This window comes from Uloborus diversus, chromosome 5 (assembly GCF_026930045.1).
Source record: "Uloborus diversus isolate 005 chromosome 5, Udiv.v.3.1, whole genome shotgun sequence".
NCBI classification, from domain to species: domain Eukaryota; kingdom Metazoa; phylum Arthropoda; class Arachnida; order Araneae; family Uloboridae; genus Uloborus; species Uloborus diversus.
The window spans coordinates 152380933-152401964 of NC_072735.1; the positions used below are offsets into that span (position 1 = coordinate 152380933).

The following is a 21032-nucleotide window of genomic DNA, read 5'->3' on the forward strand; positions in this document are numbered from 1 at the left end:
CAGTTACATTTTTAAAGAAAAACAGAAGAATGCAATTAGTACCGAGGTACACCGACGGTGGTGTACCTTGGGTCTTGGGATGGTGTACCTTGGATCAATTATTAAAAGGTAAAGAAAACATGATTTTCAGTAAGAACATCACTATTTATCAACCAGTAAACCACACATAAATTTAGAAATACATTTTTTTTTAAAATTTGTTTCAAACAACAATTTGTCAAATAAAAATTCAGATCTTATTATTTTATTACGTTTCACTTTTTTAATAAAATAACAAGATGCTCTAACTTCTGTAAACCATACTCAAGATTATTTTTTAAAGCTACACTTATTTCTAACCAAGATTGTAATTGGATAAGTCAATTCCAAATGTTAGCTTCTCGAGCTGCCTTTCAGATCCACCGGATAGTATTGGATGTGGTAGCTTGAATGATATAACTTATTGAAACTAAAGTTCTAAATCGCAATTTTATGCGATCTTTTGTGACGTCAAAGAAATTGGGAAGACTCGACGAATCCCTCCCGAAATATTTTGACACTGAAGCACAACTCAGGACATGTTTAGTAATGATAGAGGAAAAGGAAGGAGTGGAGCATAGGCGGCTCGTGGAGCATAGGGGGGGGGGGAGGGAGGGGCAGCTGCTCCTCCAATTCCAAAAGGAAAGGGCCTTGCCCCCTCACCAGTGCAAGGCCCCTTATTTCATGGGCACGGGCTCAAGGCACCAACATTGGGGGGAGGGGGGCACTAAAGCTGCATATACAGTTTTAATTTTACTTATTTCGCATCGTACTAAATCAAGATGTAAATATTAAATCCAGAAATAAATTCCCCTTAAAAATTTAGTATATTTCGCAAAACTCAAAATCACTCCAAGTTTATTCTATATTTACATTATTAAAATTTTTGTCATGGATAGTTTTAATATTTACAGTGGATTGCAACGGGCTACATTTGACGACTTATGTTGTTATGTTTTATTATTGTACTAGTGGTACCCGCACGACTTTGCCCGTAATAGAAAAATTAAAAGGTCTTTTGTTTCGCCTATATATTTACAAATAATGTATGGTGAATTTTCTTGCCAATTGACTTGTACCCATGTTACGGTTCCACGTTATGATAATTTCGTATCTCGCCAATTGGCTTGTGCCTATGTTACGATTCCACGTTATGATAATTTCGTAATTTACTCGTCCATCTTATGATAATTTTGTTCTTAAAATTGGAATAGAAAAAGAACCACATCGAATTTTCGAAAAATCGCTTCGAGGTGCACACCCATATGCTACAAACTAACTTTGTGCCAAATTTCATGAAAATTGAATGAACGGTCTAGGCGCTATGCGCGTCACAGAGATTCTGACGGACAGAGATCCGGACAGAGAGACTTTCAGCTTTATTATTAGTAATAAATAATAATATAATAAAAATACTATGTGAGTTCTACTTTTTATAATGGTCATATATTGTAATATAAGGTATCGCCACATTTAGCATAACTGCGTTAATACGCACAGAGGCGGATACAGGATTTAATTTTTTTTTTTTTGGGGGGGGGGGTCATGGTGGACTCAAGTAACAACTTTTGAAGAAGGTCTGAAATTTTGTCTATGAGGAAGCCCCCCCCCCCCACCATCCCGTAAAAAATTCAAATTTGCGTACAATAAAAAAATTTTGAAAAAAAAATAGAACCGACTTCAAAATTGCTCTAAAAAGTGAAAAATAATTTTATTCTTTAAACACCATCGATAATACTTTTAAACATAATTTTTGAAGTTGGCGCAAAAACGATCGATAAAATCATTCACAGCCATAACTCAACTACAAGTATAAATTTAACCACGTCCAGTTTCTTCACTACCATATGCATTACGCATTGATGACAGCATATTTGAGTAACGATATAAATGTTTCGTTCCTAAGTTTGGATGATTTTTTGATAAAAATATGAGCGAAGCATGGTTACAATGGATTTTACTTTTTGTTTTTGCGCCAACTTCAAAAATTATGTTTAAAAGTATTATCGATGGTGTTTAAAGAATAAAATTATTTTTCACTTTTTAGAGCAATTTTGAAGTCGGTTCTATTTTTTTTTCAAAATTTTTTTATTTCATTCTTTTTAGTGTAAATGTAGATACTTCAGTAAAAGTAAAAAGTTACCTAGTAAGAAGTGCGGCTCTATATCACTGTATTGCTTTAGAAAAGCCTTTATTCAAAATTATCATTACAATTACTATTAATGTTACAGTTATATGGTACCAAACTTTTATAACAATGAGTTTCATATTGTCGCGTAGATGAAGATAGCGAAGACAATGTGAAAGCCAAATGAAGCGAATACTCGTTAGTCTCAACTCGAGATTTTTATTCAGAACCACGAATGAACATCTCCTTATATACAACTTGAAAAAGTGCTGGAACTTTCCAGACTTGAAAAGATACAGAAATTAATAAAACATTCGAGAAAATACGGGAAACAGTAGAAACGAAATTTTAGTAAAATTCACTTTGTCCTAGTCAGGATTTGAACCCGGGTTGCTCGTGTGGGAGACGAGAATTCTACCACTGAGCCACCGTTATCCACGGATGAAAAGAGCGAACTTCGCTACAATATGATTTTAAGCATTTAATAGGGAAATTTACTGTTTTTTGCCCATAACTTTTTATCTAAAGAACAAATATGGTCAAACAAAGTTATGGAACCTAAGTTGAGCCATCCTCTATCCATTAAAAAAAGAATCATCAAAATCGGTTCACTAGGTGAGACGCTATGAGTGGACAAACAAAAAAAAAAAAACATACATACGGTATGAACTGATAACCGCCTCCTTTTTGAAGTCGGTTAAAAATCATTAAAATAACCCTTTTTAAAGTTTTTTTAAAAATAATTTTTCAGTTTTAGAATGTGTTGTCAGCCCTAAATTCTCGGAAACGGCAACCCAAGATTTTCGAACGGTTCGGATCACAAACTCCCCTCGGTCATGCCTAAGAATGCAGTCTCACGCACAGAGAATGTACGGCAATTTTCTTGAACTTATGTTAAATTTAAGCAAAATAATAATAATTAAAATAAATCACTTTGCTCAACCTCTGGCATTCATCTTGTAAAAGCCGTGAAGTAATAGTATGATATTTCCAGTTCTGATGGTGAACTTTGAATTTGTGCTGAAAAAAAAGTTTTAATCCTGTTCAAATTTCCATAGCAACTTTGAACGGTATCTCAGATACGAGTCGATAAAACGTATACGGCTTTTTGATATTTGTAGTGAAACAGGAAACTTGTAGATCTGGGCCTGAAGTAAAGGATTGTTTAGCATAAAAGTTGTGATTAAACATTAACTAAATGACGTAACTAAAAAGTTATTGCATATTAATTGTAATGAAATAAACACTAAGATAATAGCTTCTTACGACTGTCACTGCTCTTTTTTATGTTTTATGTACTGATATCTCCGTAAAAAAGGTTCATTTCATTATATATCTGATTATGACACATCCATCTTGTATGCAGAAATATACTATTAAAACTTCACTTAAAAATTCGGCGAAAATCTAATTTAAGATTAATTCGAACATTGATAAGAACTCACCGACTGATTCTTTTCAGTTGTAGAAAAATTGGAGGTGGACGAGGACGCCGCAAACTCAGAGTCTGTGACAAGAACTCGGGATATATTTCCGTCGGATTTGAGTTCATCAGTTTTTTTTTCTTTTTTTGCAAAAACAGACAATAATGTTCTGTCACACGAAAGCTTCATTGTTTTTGTCATAGGTAGTTCTTTTCTAAAAAAAACGCGCCTTTTTTTTTTTTTAGCAGTTCCCATCTAATACGAGGGGCTAATTTACGGGACCCTTGCACAACAAGGTTTCGCGCTAACACGAAATAAAAATTTTACATTTCTTGCACGACACAAAATCTAAAACACTGATTTAAACTAATTAACTATTTACAGTACATTTACAAATAACTCATACGAACAAAAACGAAACTGTGTAAAAATCACGACAGAAAGGTATAATAATTTATCGAGATTTTACATAAAAAATATTTACATACCCAAATGCTATATCAATTGAAGCGATACCTGCAGCTCTGGAAATAGTTTTACAATAAATATTGTCGATTAAATTTGTTGAATAAAAAGCGTCAGGGCGGAAGACACTTCTTCGTTACTTTTCATTTTCTGGCGCCTGAAGACAGTGCCGTAGAAAAACTGTCTCAAGCAGAAATATATATCAACAGAAAAATGACATGTAATGCCACAAAAAAGAAATTCAAAAATTATCTACTTTTTCTTATGGTTTCGTTCAGGTTTCTTTTTTTCTCCAGCTGTCATTTTCACTGCTCCAATCCAATGAACCTTATAACGATTACAAAGTATTGTCGCAGATTAAAAGACGGGGTCGTGACCCTCACGACCGCCCTTCCCTCTTTCTTGTATTCACCCCTTCATGTTATGCCAAAATAAATAAATAAATAAATAAATTAATTAAAAAAAATATTTCGATCAAATTTTTAATTTTTTAAGCAAACTTTCGAATAGTGTCGCGGGTTTGGGGGGGGGGGCTTGTATCTGTCACTGAATACGCAAGTATAGAAATATTTTATTGCTTCACTATATTGAATACGAGGAAGAGGGGGGGGGGGGGCGAAATTATTCATTGTCTTCTAAAACCATAGTCGGACCCTGTCCCTCACTTTTCAAAGTTTAAAATTAACGATCGATTGAAGAATGATTTTTTACATGTAAATTGATATATTTCACGAAAGTAAAAATGAAATAATTCCAAATAAATGTATTTTTCTCGTATTGGTTCATAACAACTGAACTTTTAATCAGAAGTGGGGAGTCTACGGTGGTCATTCGTTCCAACTTTCTAGCCAACTTTCTACATTGTTTAGAAGTCGCTTAATCAGTAATCTGAAAAGCCAATCAATATATAGATCAATTTTACGAAAAAGGGGGAAAAAAAACAACAATCGTGGGACTATCGCCTGATCCTCAATTCTCTTTTGACTCCCCATTTTTTTGGAGCACCAGCCGCCTACGGACAGGAGGTTCCCTCCTGTCCCCCCCCCCCAAAAAATGAAGTCTATTTTAGGCTATCTTTAGAAGAGAAGTGTAAAATGTTCACGGGGGTTCCTGGCCTGAAAATTTTTCGAAATTTAAAAACGCAATTTGAGATTATCTTTGGAGACGCTAAGTGATATGTAGCGGTTAGGGATCTCCCTCCAAAATGTTTCAAAATTGAAATCTTAAATTCACAATTTCAGACTATCTTTAGTAGTAACGTTAGAGAAAGGGTGGTGGTTCGAGGACACGCTTCCGGCAATATTTTAAATTGTTGTCCTAAAAAAACTTAAATAAATGCGTTTTTTAGGACATCACTTTCCCATTAGTTTTTCATCTGAATTAAACCTTATTTTAAATTTCTTGCAGGAGAAGAGAGTTAAGGCGCGCAGCATTTTGAAACTTATTTTCAGACAGATTAAAAAAAAGGGGGGAATGAAAGAAAGAGAGGGGAACGTAAATTGCTAACCAACAATCTGCATCTGTTAAAAATTTTTAAATTAAAGATTTCTTTTTAAAATATTTAATTTTTTTTTCCTTTTCTCCCAACGTGATTTGCTTTTTCTTTTTAAAACAACTTCGTTTTCCCCAGACACAGTCCTTTCTTTTCTTGAGTAAAAGGAGCATGAAGCCCATGAACACCTTTGGTTGCACCACTGCCTATGATCCCCTCTAACGTATTGCTATAAAAATTATCATTATTATTATTTTTTGATTTTTTTTTCTTTGAAGTAAAAGTATGGAAATTATTTGTGAGCAAACTAAAACCACATAATATTAACAAATACCTTTGTTTACACTTTTTTTTCCTGTTTCTGGGAGGAGCTAGGTCTTCCTTGGCCCTTTCCTTATATTCTCCCCTCTCCCCTCGGACATCATATTTTATATTGAAACTTGGTAAGTCCCAAGTGGGAACTTTTCCCCTGATAAAGCGTTGATGATTTTTTATTGAAAGAACAAGAGGGATGCAAGCTTTTATTGAAGTACCTGAAGAGGTCAGCACTTAGTTTTTCGCTCTGGAAGAGCATCAACATTTACTATTAACTAAAATCGTTTTTTCTTTTTTGGCTTTTCATGCAATTTTATGAGGAATAAAAGTGGTCCGACATGAAATACTTTTTATGATTTTTCATTTTAACAAAATATTAACAAAGGTCTTTCCTGAATACCTTACGTGGGGCGAACATAATTTAGAATGAGCGTCAGGAGGAGGCATGCAATGGCATCTCCCTGGCTTTGAGAAATTATTGCATTTGCATGTATGTAAACGTAGTTTCTTTTATTTTTCGACATAATATGCATTCAATATATCCCACCTCCTTTATCCCCCCCCAGAAAACTTTAAAGGTCGGACCCTGAATTAAAAGTGTTTAGTTAAAAAAAATTGAAAATTTTTTTCTGAGTTTTCTTTTCTAAAAACCCAATATTCACTTTTTTATGGCTACAGTTTGTAGGTATGCAGTTCTATATGCTATATCTTGAGATTTAGGGGGGGGGGGGGAGACTCACGAAAAAAAAAAGTGTTTTGAAACCAATTTACATCGCATTTGCTTTATTTTTACAATAAAAAAACCAAATATTTCACATGGGGGGGGGGGCGTGTGGTGTCTCTCTGCCCCCCCCCTTCCAGCCTTCCAACTACAGCACTGTAGGAAGGTACATGTTATGTTTTGAACTGAAATCGGAAGTGTCCATCATTCAAAACGCGTAAATGCGAGCATGTCACGCGAAGTTGTCATGCAGAACTCTATGCTCATTATTGGTTTAAAAAACATTTTTGAGATAAGTTTTCCAAACGAACAAATTGTGAATTGAAGGATAAAATCTCTGTTTCTCTGTTATTGAAGATTTTTGAATGCTTTTACGAGTGTACTCAAAGGTGAGCGAAGGACAAAGATTTCCTTACCTCTTGAAAATTTCCCCTAGCTGATGTTCGGATAAAAGTTACTGCATGTTAAAATTGATAATTTTATGAATATAGTGTGAACAATGTTTCAAATAAATTTAGCCGCTTTTTTGACAAGTAAGGCTTGTCAAGTGCGTTTTTACGCTTTCGCTTTTGGCATCACAACGAAACTTGCTTTGATACTTCGCTGTTGGACGGATTTATAAACGGCCATTTTGTGTAGCGTGTGGCGGTTTCGTCCACGAAAAACTTGTGTGTTGTGTTATTTTCTTGTTATTGGTAAGTTTAAAGTTGTGTATTATGTAATATTTTTGCTATAATTTATGTAAGCATTGTTTGTATTGCCGACTTTTACTGAAAGTTTCATTTTTGCTGTGTTTTGTGACATAATTTTCGCCGGATGTATATCGGTGTTGATGACTCAATCTTTCGTTTGAAATGTTTAACTAGCTCTTCGATCAATGTTCTGACATTTGTTGAATTACTTAGATTGTTTCTTTTGTAAATTTAAATATTTTTGTAACCTATGGGAGCTGAACAAACCAGTGACCTGCCATTCACTTAGGTGAAATCTCAGTTTCAGGTATGTGGAGCGCCGCCCTTAGATGGTAGGCTTACTTTGCGGTTTCGAGCCGCTGTATGTTTATGGGCGTTTTTCCTCATATTTAAAGCTCCATTTACTAAGATTTCTTAGTATTTTAAATTTTCTTGTAATAACTTTCTTAGTTTTAAATGATTAACGTAAATGTTTTCCTGGACATGTCGCCCACCATGTGAATTTTGTTTCGTGCAATATTTTTGACATAAGTTATTTCCACGTTCCGCTTTTGAAGATAACGTTTAGTAATTAATATAAAACCATATTCCTGAAAAAAAATAAGTGCTTAATTGAGGAGATAAATAAAATTACTTTTATTGCGTAGCAATTATGACATTTGTCTACGTAATTAATTCATTGCAGCATATACGTTTCGATAGTTTCATGGAGTATTTCGTTTCTTTGCAATGTTATTACCTTTCTTAATTTTATTTTCCTTTGTCTTTGAAGTTTCGATTAGAGTCATCTAAAGGGTGGAAAATTAAAGTGTTACAAATTTTTTTCTACAGTAGAAATCTAATGTTGTGCACATTTAAACTCGGTATTTGCAGTATGTTATATCACTTGGATTTTTATTTCACATTTTTGCATGGCTGTCTAAGATCATGCAATTACAACTTTGATTACCTTGGTTTTGGTTGAGAAATTATCAGAGAGGTATAATTCTTGAACACAGGCCCAGGTTCTTTTCCCAGGTTGGGCTGACTCAACTGTTCATCCTTTCAGTGGGTCGATAAAACGAGTGTACCAAGCGTACTTGGGAATTAAACACTGGGGGTTTCTGCCTTAAGCTGAGCATCTAATTGGAACATCTGTCTTGCACCCCAGAGCCCCTGGTCGGGAAAACTGAGTTTGGCACAATTGGGCTTGGCCCTCATGGGCTGTTGTGCCACAGGGTTTCGTTTTATAATTCTTGAAATTAAAAACCATTTTTAATGTGTAGTGTGATGTTTTAATCTTCTGTTGGATGTTTAATGTTTACATGCTATAAATCATGAATTGCTATGCAATAAGAGTAATTTTTAATCTTCTTAATTGAGCACACCGATTTTTTTTTCAAGGAATATGGTTTTAGATAGGCTTGCTAGACGTCCCGGTTTGACCGGGACAGTCCCAGTTATTAGACAAAATTCCGGTGTCCCGGCCAGTTTACTTCACGTTCTGGAAAATGATAAATTTGACTTTAGATGACCAGAAAAGTCGAAAAATAATTAGCTGTGAAGGATTATTTAGGATAATTACTTTGTCATTTACAACATTTATATGTGAAATTAACATTGAATTTACTTGTGAAGGGATTTACAACAATATTAAAACCAATAGAGTTCTAGCTAATAAAAAGTACACGTAATTATCGTTACTTTTTTCGTTATTCAAAGAGTTTCTCCTTTCTTAAGTTACTTGAAAATATTAACATGTAGCAAATAAAATGTTTAAATTTATATGCTTGGGTCGTGTATTATTATCCCTGGTTTTGGTTCATAATTTAGTAATTATTTATTCAAAGCATTGAGAATGAACTACCGTTTAAAATGCTCTAAAAACCAGCCGAGGGCGTGAACCCTTTTAAATACCCGCGACACTCGGGGAGGGGGGGGAGGGGAGGTTTCGCCTCCGGTGTCCCGTTTGAACATTTCATAAATCTGGCGAGCCTAGTTTTAGGTAATGAAACGTTATCTTCAAGTAGGTCAGAATCTTAAACATATATGACCATCAAAGTTCCAAAAAAAAAAAAAAAAAATCAGAAACTGCTTTTTAAGGACTTGAATTTTGAGAACTTGTGTGAGAGCCCTTCCCCCTATTTGTCTGAATACTAATCAGAACAGATCATAAGTGTTATCCTATTTGATGAATAGGATTTCATTTCGGACCTGTTTTGATTGTGTGGTTATTTTTTAATTAAAACCTCTCAAAAACCAAAAGCTGAGCTGCCTTTGGTGTTAGTTAAAAAATTTAACTGCTTTGACTAATTTTTTATCAGATTCCTATCTGCTTTAAATGATTGACCTTGAAAGATTTAAAAGTCTAATAAAAAAATATCATTAACATTGTTTTAAGATGGCATCTAATATTTTCTGTGCACTTTAATAAATTTTGGATACTGTCTGGATTTATTTTATATATTTGGCATTTTAAAATGGAAAGCCATTATTTTTCTGGCTCGTCTTTTGCGCATGCGTCAGGTCTGCTCGAAATTTATCTAAGTAGGGATGGAAACCCAGAAGTAAAAAAATGCAAAATAACATATTCAGTAGTTTTTCCAAAGTAACGTTGATAAAGACAAGGTGCGAGCGAAAAGGGCCCATTTTCAACCTTTTGCCCCTTTTTAAAATGGATTCCATCCTGAGTGCAAGTCCGCTCTGAGAACGGACCATATGTATGTAGTGCGTAAAATAATTATGGGCAAGTGTAACAATAATTTCAGATTTAACAATTGAAAAAAAAAATATTTTCTCTATTCCCCTGCAAAAACGAACTGTAACATATTGTTCTATGATGATTTTACTTTGCTGTTTTTATTTTTAATTATGAGAAAAGTAAATACGTTCGTTCTTGGGCTTCCTTGTGTTTTAATCGAGTATTTGTTATTAATAAATTTATTTTATTAACTAATGTTAAGTAATCATTCAATAATTAAAAAAATGTTCTTTGTTCCTGACAATCGATAAAGGTCAAAAGAATGTTTGGGTGTGTGTTGGAGTGTGATATAGAGAATAGTGGACCTACAATCCTGGACCCCCTCTTCCCCTTTGAAAAATTCCTGTGTGCACCAATGGTCATGACCCCTCCTAAACTGTCGTTCATCCACATTGTGTTCAAGCAATTCATGAATGAATGAAATGTTAAAGATTGCCTTAATTTTTCTAAATTCATTAAATGTTTTAAAGTACAAATTTGAAATACCACTTTTAATTGCTTAAGAAACCAATTAGTAATGTTTATGCCCTATTAGGTGCATTATTCCTGGCTGATTTGATGCTTTTTATTGACACCCAAACAGTTTCAACTCTTCCAAAACAATTGGTTGTTACTTGGGGGGAGGGGGATCATACCTAAAATAAGTCTGTTTTTGTCCCTGCAAGGCTTTCGGCAATTCTGTTATTGGTATGTCACATGGCTTGGCGTCTCTTACTTTCTTTCTTGGTAGATACACAGCCTGAGTAAAAACTTTAAGGCCAGTAAAAATGTTTTGAGAAAACATAAAAATCAAATTGAAGGAATTTTAATATCATTGAGTTATTGATTATCTATGTTCATTTGTAAGAAATAACGCAATAGACAGGTTTCGTGAAGTATGCAACTATCAGATAAAAAATGGTAAGGGGAGATGGGGCATGTTGGCCCGCTTTTTTACTTATCACTTTTTATCTTATCAAAAAATTTAATGATTAGTTCGATTTTCTACAATAAGTTCCAGTAAACACTTCTCAACACCACAGATTTTTTTGGAAGTGTTGAGTTGATAAACTTTTTTATATTTTGTTTTTTAACGCAACCTTGTAAAGTGGACCAACATGCCCCACGGGTGGAGTACGTAGGTCTGCCTGGTCCACAGTTATTTTTTAAAAATCAAAAGAAAAATCATAGAATATTGTTATGATTATTGAGATTTAAGTGCAAAAAAAGTTTTTAAATTATGTGGGGTAGATTGGTTGGGTCCAACATGCCCCACAAAGAGTGGACTAACCTATCCCACCTTCTTGGTCTGAAAAAGTGTCATAATTTTTTTCTTGGAAAAATTTGCCAATTATATCAAACTAAAGAAACTTGCTTTAAGAAAGGAGTCCAATATTTTTCCCGCAATCTTGATGGAAACCATAAAAAAAAATAAAGTTACGGTTTTCTGAAAATAACTCGGGACTACTGAAATAACTTTCTGGAATACAATTTTTTCAGTATAACTGTACCATGTGATTTCATTATAGGATTTGTAGGACCATATAATATTTGTTGGTCATAAAATAAAATAAAAAATATTAATTAGTATTAAAATGAGACCGGTCCAACGCATTCAAAGTTAATATTTCGGCTTGAGTAACAACTTTAAGGCCACCAGTATTTCTTAAAAGCTAAATATACATATACTGGAATATATTTCACAGCAGTAAGAATGTGGGAACCCTTGAACTTGTAATTTTTTCACTAATATTTTGAAGTTTTGGCGCTCTTTGTGAAGTTGTCGAAAAGTAAGAAGTTTGTTAACTGATCATGAAGGAGGGCAGACTAAAGTTTTTTCTTCAACAGGGATGATAGCTGTACTATTGCTTAAAAATAGGAAGATGGAAGAATGTAGTCAAATACTTTTTGAAATTGAAAGACATTTACTGTAAAAATAACACCGGTAAGAGGCCTTAGAGCTTTTTCATCAAGTCATGAAATAAGAGTTGGCTAACTTACATCAACTGGGAAGTACTCAACTGAGAAACTTATTCAGACAACAGGCTTAAATGTTTGTCAAAATTCGATATAAAACACAATTAGAAGGTGTGAAAGTTTATTTATGCAGCAAAATCGACTAAGCCTCAGTTATTGAATGAGGCACAAAATAGAATGTTTGAACATAAGGCAGAAAGTCATGACCTAGGATAATCAATGGATATGAATAATTTTTCTGATCAAAAGAAAAGGAATTTGAATGGACCAGATGAATGGAAGTACTATTGGCATGATTTGCAAAAAGTAAAAGGAATATTTTCCAAGTGCCAATTAGGTGGAGGCTCTGTCATAATTTGGGTTCTTTACTAGCAGTGGTATGGGCTCAGTTGAGTGTCCAGGTAAAATGAATTCACAAGCATATCAAAATGTCCTCGCAAGTCATCTTTTATGAAATGCTGAGTGTATTGCTGGAAAAAAATTGGAAATATCAGCAAGAAATGCACCTATCCATTGAAGTAACAGTACAAAAAATTGGTTCCAAGTAAGCTATGTTGAAACTTTGAAAGGGCCAGCTAAGTCGCCTGATCTCAAACCAAAAACTAATCAAGATCGTTGACTTAGCAGGACGAGTTTATGCAAATGGACGACATTTTACTTCATCAGTAGAGCTGAAATCTACTGTCAAAGATAAATGGTATAAAACAGATCCCAAACTTGGTCAAATATTTGTTTCATCTAATGAAAACAAGAATATTTGAAGTAATTTGAAGGAGTGGCTCCCACACAAGCTTCTAAATGTTTCTATTTTTTTCTTCATGTGCTCTTTTCTACGCTGGCCTTAAAGATTTTTCTCAGGCTCAAATGCTGATCTGTAATATTTTCTGATAATAAAATAATTACAAATAATTTTTTTATCTTTTTAATTTGCATTTGAGATTAATAATTATCACTCAAATTATGTTATCATCCTCATTTGGGCAGTTCTCAAAAGGTGGGAACAAAAAAGTTAACTTTGAGCAATTTCAAAAATTTTCGAATTTGACATCAATTTTGATTTTATTCTATAGTATGCATACCTAGAACACAATATATGAACATGAAAAGACAGCAGGTATTTGTAAAAATTGTTAATTAGCAAATTAAATCAGCAATCTGTAGGTAACAGATTTTGGACATTGCTTTCCTGTAGGTAACGGATTTTGGACATCATCATAATGTAAGTTTCATCATTTTTGACAATTGTTAATCTGATTTTTAACTTTTCCAATGAAAATTTTATTTATTACTTTTTAAATTTTGCAATTTAATAATAAAGAGGATATTAATGAAATACTTGAATGGCTATATATGCTGCTCCTTACATTTAATAAAGTTTTGGAATGATTTTGAAGAAATTGATGCAAAGTTAAAAAAAAGCTTCAAATTAAAAATAATACAATTGTAAAAAGTGACATCAGTTTTAATAATGAATATTTTTTCTAATGTCATAAGAATTAAAATGATATCTAAAAAAATTATTGAAGAAAGAAATTCGTATTTCTATTTGGAGATCGTTAAATTATGTTTCCAAAAGAAAGAAGAGAAAAAGAATTCTAAAATAATAAAAGCGGAAAAAAAAAAAAAAAAAAAATTGCTAGCGCAGGTGATAAAGTCGCCAAAAGTGGTACAGCTGACGATAAACTACATTTGTCAGACTGGAATTCCCCTCTGGTAACCTTTAGCGTATCGTATACTGTGTTGTCACCAGCGGAAGTTTGCTTGGCGATGTTAGCGCAAAATGGCTTTCGTTCGATCATAGAAAGCCATGTTACTACTGTAATTTATGCATTGTTCAATGTGTAACGTATTAATTATGCAAAATACCAATGGATTAAAAAAGATAACATTATAATAACCGTTTTTATTGAGGTTATAAGACAGTGGATCATCAAAAATTATGAATAAACGGACAGAATTATCGGCATCAAGATCGTAACGCCATTTGGACATCTCACATGTATGTTTAAGAAAAATTATTTTTCTTCTAAGATACTGCATAAAAGCTTATGAAAACACTTTTAAACAATTAAAAATTGATTCTGAGGATCGATAAATACCTTTAAAACAAAAACATCATATACTTAGTTCTCAAATAATAGCATTTTAAAGATCGCAACTTTTGGACATACATCAAATTTCAAAGTTACGTTTTTTTTAAATCGTTTACAAAGTAAACAATCTATCTTTATTTTTGTTATCTGTGTAAAATATTAACAAAAAGTTATTCAGTGTAAGATTCATACCTTTAATTTTTTTTTGAAACGTATGGAAATAATTAAAAAAAAATTTTTTTTAATGGTACATTTGCTCAGTTAACGTTTTGGTATGTCCAAAATTGAGCCTTTTAGCAAAGAAAATATTTTTTTAAGGGCATTTGAAGAGCATTTTTTCCATAATTTATGTCAATTCTTGTCTCTATACAGTATTATAGTTTAACTCAAAAATTTTTGAGTTAATTAAAATGAAAGTTATTTGGTGTTGAAGCTTCAAAGTTGAGGTCTGTGTTTGTTCCCACCTTTTGAGAACTGCCCATTTAAAGACATGTTCAATTTCTCTTTTTTAATTTAACTTTTTGTAAACTTTTTTTTTGACTAGAACTTTTATTTAGCAGATTTTGTTACATACTAATGGAGCATTCAAACTTGATTTGGCAAACTTATCTGATGGGACTTATCATGTTATTTAGCTAATTTCCTTTCTTAGCATGATCCTCCCTAAAGTATGAATATTGTATGAGAAAAAGCTTTTGACTTCCTTTTACAAAAGGAAGTATTGTATTCAAAAAAAATTTTTTCACTCAAAAATTGACCTTAAATTCCATTTTACTCGCCCCCCATTGAATATAGAGTTTTTTTTCCGACTCAACCAGACGTGGATAAGTGCCTAAGAACGTATAGACACTCGAAATATCCGTAACGACGTTTCCCGAGTTAATTACAACGAATTTTCTCGTGACGTCTGTATGTACGTATGTGCATATGTATGTCGCATAACTCGGGAACGGCATGTCCTAGGAAGTTAAAATTTGGTACGTAGACTCCTAGTGGGGTCTAGTTGTGCACCTCCCCTTTTGGTTGCATTCCGGTGTTTCTAAAGGGGTCTTTTGCCTCTTTTTTTTGGGGGGGGGGAATCATTGTTAATTTTGATGTAAACTCAAGTGGTGTTATAATTTGTTGGACACTTGGTGAAATATCGGCAGTCTTTTTGTCGGCAAGTTTTGTCGCAAATTTGGCGATTTTATTTCTTTTAAAAATCTGTTTTAATTTGGTCACTGTCGGTGATATTTAGAGAGTAAACTATTGAATCACATTAAAATTTCCAGTAATGGGGAAATGACATTAAATTGGAGTAAAAGGAAGTCATGTGATGCACATATCAGCTCGTTTTGTAGTATTTTAACTTGTTTTTGTCATTTTTTTGTTCAAATACGCTTGCACAGTTTCAGCGCAATCTTTTACCATCTGCTTCTGGGTTAAAAATTTTCAGATTATTTCCCAAATTATAGATAGTATAAAACTTTAACCTCTCCCCAAATATAGCGTTTGAAGTAGTGTACTTTTCGCACTAACAAATCTTATCTGCGTTATATGAAGCTATTTATTAAATCCTCACATTGTTTAAAATTATCTTATAGCTTTTCGAACATTAATCTTCCTTTTCTTTTCGTGTGAAGTTGGTTGGTATAATAGCTGTATTCGCATCTTATTGACTTGGTAAATGTTTTTGTTAACCTAGTATGCTATATAAGTGTGGGAACCCTTGAGTGTGTTGCCTCCTTTTATATAAAATGATTAATTTGAAATCACTGTGTATATATATATTTATTTCAGATCACCTTCAATATGTACTGTGATTTAAAGCCCAACTTTTAAGTAAGCTATTAAGATACAAAAAGATAAAATGTGACAAATATATTGCATTGTGTATAACTGTAGCTGTGAGAGATAATTTTAGCTGATAAAAGATTCTTACTGTATTACTTTGTTTTTAAATGACAGGTTATAAAGTGTAGATAACTAGGTCAAAACTAGGCTGGAAAATTTTGACCTAGAGAAAAGAAATGAATTTTTAAAAACGTGTATTATAGTTGAAGTGTAAAAAAAAGAAGGAAAATAAATTTATTTAAATGGTTTCAGCATTTTTGTTTGAAAAATACTCAAAATGTTTACCATTACCAGTTTAAATTTTAAGGGATTCGTTTTGCCCAGCTGTGATTTGAAATCCTGAAAGTTATTTTTTTTTCTGAGGTTAAAATAAGCTTTTGAAATACTATAGGGAAAGGAGGGTAGTGGTCTGTAATGCATTCATGGAAAAGATAGACTAGATGTTCAAAAGTGCCCCATTTGATGACATCAATCATGTGCTTGTCACCTTGGACAGGGCCAAGTTGATGGTGAATACAAATAGTATTGGTTTACTTTTGTTTTATTTCGAGAAAAAGCTCCCATATTAACAAACCATTTGGCAACCTGTTTACTTCTGGTGTATCTTCCATAAATACACTGTAGACTTCAAAAGTTTTTTTCTTGTAAGTAACTGAAGTTTCTCCTCTAAAATTTAAGGTTTATTTGCATGCAAATAGTAATTATTTTTAGATTTCCCATGATGTTTGTCAATAAAAGAGTTAGATGCTTTTATCATAATAAGAACCATCTTAAAATGGATTGAAAAAGAAATGCAACTAATGTTGGAAGAAGAATAAAAATGTACTGGAAAAAATGTATCTGGTCTGATTTCATACTAAACATTTAAAGCTGTCCACAAATATCGTAATTTTTTTTAGCATATTTTGCTCAAACTCTTCTTTATTGTCACACTTCGCCCTATCCCCTTCCCTGTTCTTGTCACAGGCCACGCTATATTATTTAATCATATTGTTGTTTAAAAATGTGATGTCACACCTCTTGCCATCTTCTCCCTTGTCACTAACTCACAAGTTCGCAACCCTTTCTCCTGTTGAAATGAGACATAATTTGTGGACCATCCTACGAATGGTCCCACCAGGCATGTAAATTCCTAGCTCAGTTGACCTGCTGCATCTTTATTTTTTAAATTTAATGTTATAATTTAGATTGTACTCATGCTTTTGAAATTCCTTTTCATATTTGCTATAGTTAGATCTTTTCTTTTTGTAGGTAACTGAAGATCTGTCAAAATGCCAAAGCCGGTGAGATTATTTTTGTTTAAACGTAATGTTACGTTGATAACATAATTTATTTTTGTTGAAGCAATCGTAATTTATTTTTTGTTAAAACAGTTGTTTGATTTTTCTTTTATTAATAAAATTTTATTTGTTTAAAGGTCAATGTTCGTGTCATCACAATGGATGCTGAGTTGGAGTTTGCTATCCAACCCAACACCACAGGAAAGCAACTCTTTGATCAGGTATTCATTGTTCTTCAAAATTTTCTCTAAAGATTTATTTTGTATCTGTAGGGAACTTAAATGAATATGTATGTCTTGTTAAAATGCATGCATGTTCCTAGAAAGAAAAACAGTTAACAATTTGTTGAAATTAATTTAAAATAAACTATTAAATTAGGCATTCAGAGCTAAAGTGAATCAAGTCGAAATGGACCTGATCTACTTTTTCTGAATGTATCATTTAAATAGGCTTTCATCATTTAAAACTACTGACATACATAACATAACAGGTTTTACATAATCAATAGTAAATCATGTGTAAGTCTTGAGCAGCTGAGGTACGTAATGTTTATTGCATAATTTCCCTAAAATTTATTTTTCAGGTTGTGAAAACCATTGGTTTACGAGAGTTATGGTTTTTTGGCCTTCAGTATACCGATAGTAAAGGACTAACAACATGGCTGAAACTCAATAAGAAGGTAGGACCCATGGAATTAAATATAAGTTGTTTCACTACAACTTTGATTATTACTGTTTAAATTTCCCATTGACTATTTCAAAGTGGAAAATATGTTTTATAGAGCTAATTGTTACGAAGAATAGTTTTGCTGTTGCATTTCTTCATTGTTAAAGTCTCAAATTCAATTTTATATTCAATGAGAATTATAATTCAAATTAAATGTTGAGTAACTACACTCTTTGAAAGTGAAATGACTTTATCTGGTGCAAATGGCTGGTTGTACAAATACAGGAATATTTAGGGTATGAAAATTAAAAATAAATTTTATGCCATCAAAAAATTAAAATAATTTGCACTAAGTTTATTTATAAAAATAGTCATCTAAAATAATAAAGTATGATGTGCCAAGTACACTGCATCAACAGGTAGTTTTATTATTTACAATTCAAAAATGTTCAGTTTTTTTAAATCGCAAAATTTCGTTGCAATTTATGATGATGTGCATTTTTTTTCTAAAGTTTTGAATCCATAACTGCGATGCCGCTCATAATAAGCAATTTGTGTTGGATCAATAAAATAAGAAGTTAACATTTACGTATATTTTTTGTTAGATGGCTGTTATTTTACAATCACAGTTGTCCAATTTTATTTGCCCATTTTCCTGTAAAAGAATGTTTCTTCAGTTTTATTCGTAAAGTATTCAGTTTCTTCATAAAATATAATTGCAGAAGGGTTTCAAAATTTCCCTTTGAGATTTAAACTTTTTTATTCAATTAATACTTTTTATCTAAGCCCCTTAAAAAAAATTGAGTAATTTTTTAAGTTACCCTTTTTTATAATGCATACATTGTGGCGAAGACCTTATTTGCTCATAGTTATCTTCACATCCACCTTTCAGCTAGTGAGTGCCTTAAGATTGCTTGATTCTTTTGATCAAAAAAAAAGTCTTATTTTTTTAATATCTATTTTATTTTGGATTAATCTTAAGTGCCTACCTGCTACCAATATTTGATTTTCCAATTTGATAAGGAGAAACTTAAAATTGATAAAAATAGTCAAGTGAGAATAAACTTTAAAGGCCTAATGAAAGATAAGGAAGGTTGCACTGATTTAAAAAAAAAAAAAGGCAGAGCTAGTTAAATGCAAAGTTGCAAGAAGTTTTCTAGTGTTTTAAGTTAAAAAATTGATTTAAATAGATATTTAAAAAATGTTTAAAATCTATATTAAAGAATTTACGACATCCTGCTAAAAATAAACATTCAAAGATGAATAACCAGACTCAATAACAACTGCAATAATTGTTTGTAATGGTTTGGAAAGGAAAGAAATCTATTTTTGGCTTATAATTTGGCAATTTTTACACACATTTTTTGTTTTTGAACCTTGTAACAGTTGATTTTTATGTGAGTATTTGTGTTAATACATTGAAATTCTTATTGGTTTTAGGCTTTCTACTGATTTTAACAGTATTCCAAAAATAAAAATGACATTTTTTTATATGTTTGTGCATAAAGTTTTGAAAGTCATTAGATTATTTTTAGAACTCATCTGATTAATTTTTTTTTTATAGGTATTAAATCAAGATGTTAAGAAAGAAAATCCATTGCAGTTCAAATTTCGAGCTAAATTTTATCCAGAAGATGTTGCAGAAGAATTAATTCAAGACATAACTGTGGTATGTCTTTAGTTGTCACATGCATCATAAAAAAATTGTTTGCAAAAAAAAAAGTTTAAAATGTTTTTGATATGTATTGTCATAGTGTGTTTATGGTAGGAATACTTCTTAACATGAATCATAATATTCAATTTCATTCATAATATGAATGGTCTCCTATTTTAAATGTTTGTTTTGTAAACATATTTGTGAATATGAATTTTTACAAGCCATATTTTAGTTTTAAGCTTAAAATTTTGGAAATTTGTCATTTTAAATGTATTAAGAACAGGATTTCCAGTAAACTGGTAACACTGAAATGTTCCACCCGATTTTGCCTTGATTAGAACTGGAGATAGTGTTGAAAAAAACAGAAATTTTCACAGAAAACGTTTCCCCCAAAAGAATTAAAAAAAAAAGAAAATTTAAGTTTTTAGCCGCAAAAGTCGAAGTACAAAGTGTCGAGGGATGACTATACATTAAAATTGTAAATCTTATGCGTTTACTTTTGTAAATGCGAAAATAGTGAATCTACCACTCATGTGATGCTCTGCATCCACGTTTCCCTGGCTTTTCAATCTTTCATTGCTTCATGTTCAAGTTCTAGACAACTCCAGTATTCCTGTAAATGTTTTTTTCTAATATTCAAGGAGCCCCTTTTTTATACTTACAGATATGTTTCAGAAAAAAGCTTCAGTTTATGCACTATGTGTGTGTATATATAATCAGCTGGAATAATAATTGCATGAATGCTTAGAATCATTGAAGGAATCTTTGTATTTGTTAAGAAGCCTTTAAGTAATGGAAGTTTTCAAGGCCTAGTTTCTGCAATAAGTGCAACGATTTTTTAAGTTTGAGGCTATGCTATAATACAAAAAGAATAAAAACAAAACTAATTAAAAATAAAACTTCATTACAGTTATGTCTTATTACTCCATGTCTCAAATGCTTCGAATTTCCTCACGGGTCAGCATAGCTAGATAATATAGACGCACGCCGTGCACTGATACATTTGATGCTATGCAAATATATGTGCTGTAGATATGTGCATTGGCTGAACATTGTTAATAATATCCATATTAAACACTGATTATCTTCAAAATTTGAAGAAAAATTAATGAAAAATGTTCATTATTGCTTTCTTGAAAACATGATTAAAAGCAAATGGCATTTTTTTTACTAAAAATTTTACCTACCCAGTGCATGTTGATTTTCATTCTTGTAGATATTTTTGAGCTATGTGCAAATACTTGATATTTTCATCTTACTATGAGGATCATTCTACCTGTCATTAATTTGTCTTGACTCTATTCTGTTTACTATTCCTCACTACATATCTTCCCATAATGACTTAAGAGATTTGTAATCAGGCGCATGTATCTTCTTTACCCTCTTTCCGCCTTGGAAGCAAAATATATCTTGCACTAATGTCTATTGTAAACATAAAAATAAATGTAGTAGACATTCTGTTTTACATAGGATTTATGGTAATTAGTGATGTGGATCGGGTAAATACCCAGCGGGTAGGTAAATATTTTTTGGGTATTTACCCGGGTATTTA

At 32.2% G+C, this 21032-nt stretch overlaps 1 protein-coding gene across 1 annotated transcript in view; it reads left to right on the forward strand.

The window, feature by feature from the left end:
- The first annotated feature begins 7139 nt into the window (after window positions 1-7139).
- Window positions 7140-21032, forward strand: part of LOC129223352 (moesin/ezrin/radixin homolog 1-like) — a 35717-nt gene continuing 21824 nt past the window's right edge. The window contains exons 1-5 of the mRNA XM_054857920.1: window positions 7140-7258; window positions 17129-17160; window positions 17295-17378; window positions 17741-17836; window positions 19388-19492. Of these exons, the coding sequence (XP_054713895.1) occupies window positions 17149-17160; window positions 17295-17378; window positions 17741-17836; window positions 19388-19492 (297 nt within the window). The 5' untranslated portion in view covers window positions 7140-7258; window positions 17129-17148. The remainder of the gene's footprint in view (window positions 7259-17128; window positions 17161-17294; window positions 17379-17740; window positions 17837-19387; window positions 19493-21032) is intronic.